General features: G+C 41.3%; 1 protein-coding gene across 1 annotated transcript; it reads left to right on the top strand.

Moving 5' to 3' along the window:
- Positions 1–7,478: 7,478 nt before the first annotated feature.
- On the top strand, positions 7,479–7,875 carry LOC116087973 (60S ribosomal protein L37-like). The gene is made up of 2 exons (XM_031366411.1): positions 7,479–7,520; positions 7,633–7,875. Exons 1-2 carry the CDS (start codon positions 7,479–7,481, stop codon positions 7,873–7,875), a joined length of 285 nt encoding a protein of 94 aa, XP_031222271.1.
- The last annotated feature ends 3,803 nt before the right edge of the window (positions 7,876–11,678 follow it).

The raw sequence follows: 11,678 nt of genomic DNA, 5'->3' as shown, positions 1-11,678 counted from the left end.
GATGTTAGAACTTTGTGTGCTGATATTGAATGGTAATAAAACCTTTAAGAACAAAGGCTTGTAGTTAAATTATTGAAAGAACTGACTTTAGAAAGACTTAATACTGTTCTCATGGGAATGAATTAAATGGAAGAGCAAGCCTGAACCCTAGATGACCTCCCAACCCCACACCATGAAATGCTTACACGCTGTGATGCCATTAAAAAATAAAGGTGTAGGATGTGGAACAGTGGAGGGTAGATTGGGGGAAGGGGAATAAAATATGGAGTGTAAAAATTTTTTTTAAAAAATTAAATTTAAAAAAAAGAGCTTAATACCAAGCCGGGTGACCTTACTTCAGTCCCTAGGATGCGCATGGTGAGAGGAGATAACTGGTTGTCCAGTGATCTCCTGCAATGCATGCAATGGAGCATATGGAAAACTTTCTTATATAAGGATTTCTATCCAAAAGAACTAAAATTTAAAAGAGTTGATGGTTTAAGGAGCAAATTTATTTACAGTGGAAACTTAATCTGGACTATATTATATACAATTTACCAAATGAATTTGCAATTGATTTCTTTTTTTTTTCAATAAGTTTATTTACTTTACATTCCAACTGCAACCACCCTCTCTCCTTTCCTCCCAGTTCCACCCTTACAAATCCCTTCCCCTATAATTCCCTCCCCTTCTCCTCAGAGAAGGGGAAGCCCCCCCACCTCCACCTTGGGTACCACCCCACCCTGGGGCATCTAGTCCCAGCAGAACTAAGCTATCCTCTTCCTCTGAGGCCCAAACAGACAGTCCAGCTAAAGGAAGGGGATCCAATGGCAGGCAACAGAGTCAGAGACAATCCACCTCAATCCAGTTGTTAGGGGACCCACATGAAAACAAAGCTGCACATCTGCTACAAAAGTGTAGGGGGCCTAGGTCCAGTCCCTGCATGCTCTTTGATTGGTGGTTCAGTCTCTATGAGGCCCCCTGGGCTCAGGTTAGTTGATGTTATAGGTTTTCTTGTAGTGTCCTTGACTCCTCCAACTTGCTCAATTCTAACCCCCACTCTTCCACAAGCTTCCCCAAGCTCCACCTGGTGTTTGGCTGTGGGTCTCTGCATCTGCTTCCATCTGCTGCTGGATGAAGCCTCTCAGTACACAGTTATGCTAGGTTCCTATCTGCAAACACAGCACGGTGTCGTTAGTAGTGTCAGAGGTTGCCTCTCGCATGTAAAGGGTCTCAAGTTGAGGCAGTCATTGGTTGGCCATTCCCTCAGTCTCTGGTCCATCTTTATCCCTGAATATCTTGTAGGCAAGACAAATTTTGAGTTGAAGATTTTGTAGGTGGTTGATGTCCTCCTACCTCTACTGTCCTGCCTGGCTACGGAAGACAGCCACTTCACTCTTTATATCCTCCCGTGGTAGAAATTTCACCTAGGGTCAGGCCCATAGATTCCACATAGACTCCCTTGTCCGAGGTATCCAGCTAGTCCCAGAGATGCCCCCGACTGATTTCCTTTCTCACTCCCAGCCCTGTCCTGCTTCCCTTCTCCACACACCTGATCACCAACCCTGTTCTCCTCCCCAACCCCTCTCCCACATCTCTCCACCTTTGATGACTATTTTATTTCCACTTCTCAGTGAGATTCATGCATCCTCCCTTGGAACCTCTTTATTACCCAGTTTCTTTGGATCTATAGGTTGTAGCATGGTTATCTTGCACTTTATAGCTAATGTCCACTTATAAGTGAATACATACCACATGTGTTTTTCTGGCTCTGGATAACCTCACTCAGAATGATATTCTCAAGTTCCTTCCAGTTGACTGCAAATTTCATGATATCTTTGATTTCAATAGCTGAATAGTATCCCATTGTATAGATGTACCACATTTTCCTTATTCATTCTTCAGTTGAGGAATATCTGGATTGCTTACAGTTTCTGGCTATTATGAATAATGCTGCTATGAACATAGTTGAAAAAGTGACCTTGAGGTATAGTAGGGCATATTTTGGGTATATGTCCAGGAGTGATATAGCTGGGTCCTGGGGTAGAAATATTCCCAGTTTTCTAAGATGCTACCAAATTGATTTCCAAATCAATTTGTACAAGTTTGCACTCCCACCAGCAATGGAGAAGTATTCTTCTTGCTCCACATCCTCACCAGTATGTGCTGTCTCTTAAGTTTTTGATCTTAGACATTCTGAAGGGTATAAGATGGAATCTCAGAGCTGTTTTGATTTGCATTTCCTTAATGACTTTCCTTAATGACTAAGGACATTCAACATGACTTTAAGTACTTCTCAGACATTAGAGATTCCTCTGTTGAGAATTCTCTGTTTGGCTCTGAACCCTATGTTTTAATTGGGTTATTTAGTTTGTTGATGTCTAATTTCTTGAGTTCTTTATGTATTTTGGATATTAGTCCTCTGTTGGATGTAGAGTTGGTGAAGATCTTTTCCCAATCTGTAGGCTATCATTTTGTCCTACTGAAAATGTCCTTGGGCTGGTGAGATGGCTCAGTGGGTATGTTTGCTCTTCTGAAGTTTCTGAGTTCAAATTCCAGTAACCACATGGTGGCTCACAACCACCCGTAATGAGATCTGACGCCCTCTTCTGGTGCATCTGAAGACAGCTACAGTGTACTTATTTATAATAATAAATAAAATTTTGGGCTGTAGCGAGCAGGGAGTGAGCAAGAAGAGCTGACCGGAATGAGCAGAGGTCCTGATAGGTCAATTCTCAACAACCAGATGAAGGCTCACAACTATCTGTACAGCTACAGTGTGTACTCATATACATAAAATAATTAAATAAATCTTTAAAAAAGAAAAGAAAATGTCCTTAAAGAAGCTTTTCATTTTCATGATGTCTCATTAATTTTTTATCTTAGAGCCTGAGCCACTAGTCTCCTGTGCCAATGTATTCAAGGGTATTCCATACTTTCTCTACTAGGTTTAGTGTATCTGGTTTTATGTTGAGGTCTAAAAGCCACTTGGACTTGAATTTTATGCAGGGTAAATATGGGTATATTTGCATTCTTTTACATGCAGACATCCAGTTAGACCAGCACCATTTGTGGAAGATGCTTTTATTTTTCTGTGTTATAGTTTTGGTTTCTTTGTCAAATATCAAGTGTCCATAGGTGTATGGGTTCATTTCTGGTCTTCGACTCAATTCCACTGACTCCATTGTCTGTTTTTATGACAATACCATTCAGTTTTTATTCCTATTGCTCTGTAGTATAACTTGAAATCAGACATGCTGATACTTCCAGGAGTTCTTTTATTATACAGGATTGTTTTAGCTATTCTGGATTTTATGCTTTTCCATATGAAGTTCAGAATTGCTCTTTCAAGGTTTTGTAAAGAACTGTGTTGAAAATTTAATGGAAATTGCACTGAATCTGTAGATTGCTTTTGGTAGCGTGGTCATTTTCACTAGGTTAATTCAACCAATCCATGAGCATGGGAGATCTTTCCAACTTCTGATACTTTCCTCAAATTCTTTCACCAGAGGCTTGAAGTTCTTGTCATACAGATCTTTCACTTACTTGGTTAGAGGTACACCAAGATATTTTATACTATTCATGGCTATTGTAAAGGGTGTTGTTTCCCTAACTTCTTTCTCAACAGGTTTATTATTATTTGTATACAGGAGGGCTACTGATTTTTTGAGTTATTTTTTTTATTCAGCCATTTCATTGAAGATGTTTATCAGCTATAGGAGTTCTCTGGGAGAATTTTTGAGGTCATTTATGTACACCATCATATCATCTGCCAATAGTGATACTTTGACTTCTTCATTTCTAGTGTGTATCCCCTTGATCTCCTTTAGTTGTCTTATTGCTCTATCAAGAACTTCAAGTACTATATTGAATAGACAAGGAGAGAGTGGACAGCCTTGTCTTTTGCCTGATTTTAGTGAAATTATTTTAAGTTTCTTTCCATTTAATTTGATGTTGACTATTGACATGTGTTTTAGTTAGGGTTTTACTGCTGTGAACAGACACCATGACCAAAATCACAGAAGAAAATTTCCCCAACATAAAGGAAAAAAAGCCTATAAACATACAAGAAGCTTACAGCATAGAAATTAGAATGTAGCAGGAAAGAAAATTTTCTGGCTACATAATAATCAGAATACTAAATCTACAGACAGAAAGAATATTAAAAGCTGAAAGGGGGAAAGGCCAAGTAATATACAAAGTCAGGCCTATCAGAATTGTACTCAAGTTCTCAACAGACTCTAAAAGCCCTTGAATTTGAGATATAGATGTTCAGAATTGAGATGTCATAGAAGAAATTGATACATCAGTTAAATCTAAAAAGATGTCAACTTCTTGGATTTTTCTTTTTATGACTATGAAGTGTCCTGCCCCATTTTTAATTAATTTTGGTTAAAAGTTTATTTTATTAGATATTAGAATAATTTTGTTGAAAATATTTTCTGGTCCTTGGGGCTGGAAGTCTTTTTCTTCTATTCTTATTCCTTTTAGGGTAGGTCTCTTAGTATCTCAGATTTTCTGAATGTTTTGGGTCAGAAATGTTTTAGATTTATCTGATGTATCAATTTCCTCTATGATATTTTCTATACCCGAGCTTCTCTTCCATCTCTTGTATTCTGTTGGTGATGCTTATTATGTTTGTTGTTCCTGTTCTCTCTACATTTTCAATCTCCAGAATTCCCTCAATTTGTGTTTTCTTTATTGCTTCTATTTTCATTTTCAGGTCTTGGGCAGTTATTATTCATTTTTTCACCTCTTTGATTTTATTTTCCTGTATTTCTTTAAGAGATTTTACTCATGTCCTCTTTAAAGGCATCTATCATCTTTATAAGACTGAATCTAAGGCTGTTTTCTTGTGCTTTGGTTGTGTTAGGATATCAAGAGATTATTGTTGTAGGATAGCTGTGCTCTGAAGATGCCAGATTGCCCTGGCTTTTGTTGATTGTTTTCTTAAGCTGGCCTTTGGCCATCTGATAGTCCCTGGATGTTCCTGGTGTATCATTGGGTATTTGGGAAGGCAGGCCTCCTAACATGGATGTTCCTGGTGCAGCAGACCTCTCTGGTGGGCAGCCTTGGGATGGACAATGGAACTCAAGGGGCAGATGAGTGTGCCCCTGTGGACAAGGCAGGAGATTGGGGGTATAGGGAGGGGAGCTAACCTGTATGTTCCTGGTGCTGCAGGGATGGTGAATGCTGGTGTAGAGGTGGCCAGACAATGGAGCTCCAGGGGGATAGCAAGCTGCTTAGGGCAGCTGGGGGTACCCTAAAGGACTTGGTGGGCAGAGTAGTGGGTAGAGAGAAGGGATCTAACTGTATGTTCCTGATGTTGCAGGTTGAGGAAAGGCAGGCAGAGAGGTGGCCAGACAATGGAACTCTGTGGGGACAGCATGCAGCTCAGGGCATGTGGGTGTACCCCAGAGGATCACAATTGATTTCTGACATTTTTGAAGGCCAACTGATTTAGAGGTCAAACAAGTACTAAATATAAAACGTAGCTTAAGCTAAAGAACAACAACTACTTAACCTAAGACCTCTTAAAGTTGTCAAGGTAAAGGTTGTGGACTGCCCCCCCTCCTTAGTCAATGTTTAGGGGAGAGGGTTTCTCTCTGAACTTAATAGTAAGGTCACTCTCTCAAAGTAAATATAATAACACATAAGAGGTGAGATGAACTCTGAATAGAAAGCCGTCAGGTAGTGTGACAACCCACTGGCTAAGAACACTTCCTGCTTTTTCTGGGGACCAGAGTTAGATTCCTAGAACTCATATCAGGTCACTCACTGCTGCTTGTAACTCCAGTTCCAGGGAGGATCTAACACCCTCTTCTGGCCTCTGATGGAACCTGCACACATTTGTGCATACACACAGAGACACAGGTTTGTTTGTTTTTTAATTGCCTGTTCTGTAATTGGTGTGTATGTGTGGTCTCAAAAAAATTCATCATCTCCAATTTTAGTGAAGCAATGTCCCAGGGTGATAGGAGGATTAGAAGCAAAGAAAAGAGGAAAACTCATTTCTGGGTTGCCTTTCTGATAGCCATCCCTTCCCCTCCTTCCCTGTTACTGTAAGGTACCTATGGAATGGCCAGAGAGTACCTTTTCCAGCTGCAGCTCAGGGTTAAAAAGGTTTGTTGTTCTAACAGAGAGAATATAAGAAGAAATCCACTGAGAGACTTCTGGGGAAATGTTTCTCTGTGATACTCCTACCAATAATAACAATGTTGCTATCTAGAAGAAACAAGCTTACCTACTCCCTGGGCAGAGGTTGAAAGGGGAAATTGAGATGCCAGGAAGCAAGTGTAGGCTGAGGCCAGTGTAATTTGAACTTCAGAAGAGCTGATATTATAAATGTGTGTTTACTCTTAGAGGATGTCTTGGAGATCAAAGGGTTGCATCTAACACTTCCGACTGCCTCCAAACCAAACACCAAAGGAAATAAGAAAACAGGAGACAAGGTCTAGAAAAATAAAAAACCTGGGAGAAAACAGTCATACTCTCCATGAAGAGAGGCGATAGTTAACATTTCGCTGAGGGATGCTCTCCAGAGAGCAAGATTAGATGTCCTGTTTACAGCAAATGTTGTGATAGATTTCACTAGTGCAGTTAGTGAGCTCTGTCAAAGAAAGCATAAGGTCAAAACAAAAAATAATAAAATTTTGATCACTTCTTCAGCTTTTTCCACATAAAAGGGAATACCAAGAAGCCCCCTCTGAGGTGCTGCTCCCGCCTCTTAGACTTCCCTTTTCTGCCACCTTCAGCATTCTGCCCCAGTCCAGCCAATGGCAGTCAGCTTCACTCATACATTCCTCACTGGATGTTCCACACCCACCTTCTGCCTTATGTCTTCCCTATTGATGCTAATGTGCAAGACCCCAAAGACACACTCGTGTGTGTTATTTAAGAAGTATTCAGCAATTAACACCCAGTGGGGAGAAGCTAAGTTCAGAGAGAAGCATGAACCAACAGCGTCCCCCTTTGTAACCTGGGAGTATTGTTAGATATACATGCACACACACATACACACACACACACACACTCACACACTCACACAGAAAGAGAGACAGAGACAGAAAGACAGAGAGAGGAGCTCTCCAAGATCAAAAAATAAGTTGCCCCCTAATAAACACCCTCACACTGCTTTCTCTTCCTTGTCTAACTCCACCTTCCCCTTATGCAAGCTACTAACAACAAAGGAGGATACAAGTTCTAGCCTCAGGCTCTGCTTTCTAAACAACACAGATTCGAGTGTATTTGGTTGGTTTTGGTTTTGGTTTTGGTTTGCTCTTATTTTGTTTGTTTGTTTGCTATGTAACAAATAACCGCAAACTTAAATGTGTGCTTACTCTTAAAGGATGTCTTGGAGATCAAAGGGTTGTGTCCAAACTAAACACCAAAGAAAACAAGAAATCAGGAAACCAAGTTTGGAAAATAAATTTAATTAATTAAATTAAAAAATAAAAATTCTCTCTTCCCATCTCTTTGGCCTTGCTGGTAGACGCAGGATGATGAAAGGAACATCATCCTTTGGAAAGCATCACAGCTGGGCAGTGGTGGTGCATGCCTTTGATCCCAGCACTTGGGAGGCAAAGGCACGGATTTCTGAGTTCAGGGCCAGCCTGGTCTACAGAGTGAGTTCCAGGAAAGCATCTCAGTAAGACACACACGCTGTGTGGCTCTAAGGCCTGCCGCCTTCAGAAGTCGACTTGTGGCAAGTTTGCCTATCCTGACAAGCACGAGAGAAAGTATAACTGGAATGCCAAGGCTAAGAGGCAAAACACTACCGGAACTGGTCAGATGACGCACCTAAAAATTGTCTATCGCAGATTCAGACATGGATTCCGCGAAGGAACAGCAGCTAAACCCAAGAGGGCAGCTGTTGCAGCATCCGGTTCATCTTGAGGACTACAATCAGTCATGAAGTAAAAGTTCTGGTTTCAAAAAAATAAAATAAAAATAATAAATAAAAAGTTCAAATAATAAATTCAAAGTCCCTGTAGGGTCTTTGCAGGTCAGAAACCTACCAGTAGTTGGGATTATAGGGATAGGCTGAGTTGTGGTCTCCTGAGGAGCTGAGAAGTCCCTTCCAGGCTGTGCGGCTTTTGCCTAAACTCTGCTGCTTGCATGACTGAGGCTCCCCATTATCTTCTGAATACCGGCCAGGGCCTATGCTGTGCATCCTCGAGGACGTGCGTGCTTCCCCACGAGGGTTGCTCCATCTTTAGAGCCAGAAACAGTTCACTGAATCATGCTCCTGTTTTGGCAAGTCCCTCTGACCTCTCTGTTTCTGATTCTAGATCCAGTTATAACTGATGGATTTCATTAGCAAAGATCTACTTGCACGACCTCTCATCTGAAAGCCTATTAATTTAAAATATTAATTTCATTTACTACTTTGTAATGTAACATAGTCACAAATTCTACCCACTTTCAAATGGAAAAATGTATTATAGAAAGGCAAGGGGCTAAAAGGTGGCTCAGTGTTTAAGGGCAATGTCTCCTCTTCCCGAGCACCAGGATACAATTCCCAGCATCCACTCGGCGGCTCACAACCATCAGCATCTCCAGTCCCAGTGATCCAAAGCCCTCTTCTAACCCTGTGTGGGCACTGAATGCAAGCAAAATACCCATATACATACAAAATAAAGCCAGGTGTGGTGGTGTGGTGGTTTGAATAGATACAGTTCCATAAACTCTTGTGTTTGAATGCTTGGCCCATGGGAATCGCACTACTAGGAGGTGTGGCCCTGTTGGAGGAGGTGTGGCCTTGTTGGAGGAAGTATGTCATTGGGAGAATGGGCTTTGAAGTCTCTTAGTGCTCAAGATCCACCCAGTGTGAAATTTCAGACCCTCCTCCTAGCTGCCTGTGGAAGCCAGTCTCCTGACTGCCTTCAGATAAAGATGTAGAACTCTCAGCTCCTCCAGCATTATGTCTGCCTGCACTATTACCATGCTTCCAACCATGATGATAATGGACTAAACCTCTTGACTGAAAGCCAGCCCCAATTAAGTGTTTTCCTTGATATGAGTTGCCTTGGTCATAATGTCTCTTCACAGCAATGGAAACACTAAAAGAGGTGGTGTACGCCTTTATATCCGGGATCCAAGAGAGACAGGAAGGCTGACTCCAAGAGTTTGAAGTCAGCTTGGTCTACATAGTGAGTTCCAGCCTGTCTTAGGGTTTTACTGCTATGAACAGATACCATGATCAAGGAAACTCTTATAAAGGACAACATTTAATTGGGGCTGGCTTACAGGTTCAGAGATTCAGTTCGTTATCATCAAGGCAGGAGCATGGTGGCATCCAGGTAGGCATGGTGCAGGAGGAGCTGTGAGTTCTACATCTTCATCTGAAAGCTGCTAGCAGAATACTGCTTCCAGGCAGCTAGGATGAGGGTCTTAAAGCCCACACCCACAGTGACACTTGAACTAACTGGTATTAGTAGACATAGAAGACAAGGAAATGGGTTATGCTATAGCTATACAGACTCAAAAGCACAGGAGCAATTATGACTAAAATGTGAGAAACATACTTTCTGTTAATAATAGAGTTTGAAATCTTACAAAAGAAAATAACTGAGTCAAGCCAACCAGCTTCTTATTCAAAACCTGCTTTGAAAGCCCTCTTCTAATTATCAGCTCTCAATCGTTTTTCCATCGTAGCAAGTTAAATGGCTTCCTAGCCAGCTCTCTCATGCCTTTGGATTCATTCCATGAACATCTGGAGCTATCTACAGCTGAAGGCATCCAGACTGTGACCTTCTTGCTTTCCCTCGATAGATAAATGTCCTTCCTCCTCTAACACTAAACTGACATTAGACACCTGCCATTCTAGAACATCAACATCCTCCCTGATAATATTACACACAACTCCATGAAAACTCCTCAAAAGGACCACCACTGAATTTTCAAAGACATATAACACTATACCAACCAATTATTTGTTTGTTTGTTTGTTTATTGGTTTTTCAACACAGGGTTTCTTTGTGTACTCCTGGCTGTCCTGGAAATCCCTCTGTAGACAAGGCTGACTTCAAACTCAAAAAGGATCTGCCTTGCTCTGTCTCCTGAGTACTGGAATTAAAAGGGTGAGCCACTACCACATGGCTTATTGATTTTCTTAATAAAGGGAAGATGGTCCAAGTGTGAACGTTCAGTTCCTCCTGATCTTCAGATTCAGGAGTCCTTTCAGTCTTACATAAAAGTGCAGGGAACATAAGGTTGTAATGATCAGTTTATGTTTAGACAACAGAGTGCTGACAATATCCAGTAGGAATCAGCTAAAACATGGCCGACAATGGATATGGTGGTTTGAATTAGATATCTCTCATAGTCCCAGGTGTTTGAATTTTTGGTCCACAGTTGGTGGTGCTGTTTGAGGAGGGTTGAAAAATTCGGCCTTTCAAGCCTCAAACAAATCAGTCCCAGTTCAATCTCCTGGTTTAGCTTGTGTTTGAAAATGTGAGGGCTCAGCTTGCGACTCTAATCACCCTGCTGTGATGGTAATGGACTTTTATCTTTCTGGAACCATGAACCCAAATAAACTCTTTCTTCTCAAAAGTTGCCTTGGTTCTGGTATTATATTACAACAATAGAAAAGTCACCAAGGCATTGGCCATCCAAGAAGCTATGAATCAGCACAAAATGGTTTACACCAGATGTCCAGGGAACCTCAAAAGTAAATGGTGATGTAATTTGTTATATAACTATTCCTGGCAGAATGCCACTTTCGTGTGGGCTCTGTATAAATATGATGTCTTAGTTAGGTTTACTATTGCTTTGACAAAATGCCATGACCAAAAAGCAATTTGGGAAGGGAAGAATTTATTTGCCTTACACTTTTATATCACTGTTCGTTGTCAATAAAGAAGTTGAAACAGGCTAGAACATGGAGACAGAAGCTAAAGCAGAGACCATGGAAGATGTTGTTTATTGGGTTGCTCCTCATGGCTTGCTCAGCCTACTTTCTCATAGAACTCGAGTTCTATAAAACTACCAGCCCAGGAATGGTACCACCCACAATAGGCTGATCCCTCCTCCACTAATAACTAACTAAGAAGATGCCTTACAACCAGATCTTATCGAGGAATTTCCTCAACTGAGGCTCCCTCCTTTCAGATAACTCTATCTTGTATCATAATGACACAAAACTAGCCAGGACATATGACATTGAAGTCAAAGGCCTGATCCTTGCCTTACCCCTAATTTCAACCTTCACCAGACTACCTGTATATGTTTGTGGATAGACCTATAGTGGTTTGAATAAGAATGGCCCCCGTAGGTTTATATATGTGAATGCTTAGTCACTAGGGAGTAGTGCTATTTGAAAGGATCAGGAGGTGTGACCTTGTTGGAGGAGGTGGGCCCTTTTTAGAGGAGATGTGTCATTGGGATGGGCTTTGAGGTTTCTAAAGCCCAAGCCAGGCCCAGAGACTCTCTTCTGACTACCTGTAAATACCGATGTAGAGTGATCAGCTCCTCTAGCATCATGCCTGCTGCCTGCAGCCACGATGATAATGGACTGACTACATACCTTTGAAACTATAAGCAAGTCCCAAATAAATGCTGTCTTTTGTAAGAGTTGCCTTGGTCCTGGTGTCCCTTCATAACAACAGATCACTAAAACAAGATGTGTGTCTACCTTTCTTTGTGCTTCCTGTGTGTGCCATGATTCTGGGTGCCTGAACGGCAGTCATGGTTTTAAA

This window comes from Mastomys coucha, unplaced genomic scaffold (assembly GCF_008632895.1).
Source record: "Mastomys coucha isolate ucsf_1 unplaced genomic scaffold, UCSF_Mcou_1 pScaffold14, whole genome shotgun sequence".
Taxonomy (NCBI): Eukaryota; Metazoa; Chordata; class Mammalia; order Rodentia; family Muridae; genus Mastomys; species Mastomys coucha.
Note: the sequence above shows the minus strand (reverse complement) of the source record. Positions and strands in the feature narration are given on the sequence as shown.

Bases quoted from the DNA above. Each gene is read 5' to 3' on its own strand.
- LOC116087973 (XM_031366411.1), top strand. From the start codon at position 7,479: ATGATGAAAGGAACATCATCCTTTGGAAAGCATCACAGCTGG. The intron at 7,521-7,632 runs GCAGTGGTGGTG...CATCTCAGTAAG, and splicing joins TTGGAAAGCATCACAGCTGG to ACACACACGCTGTGTGGCTC.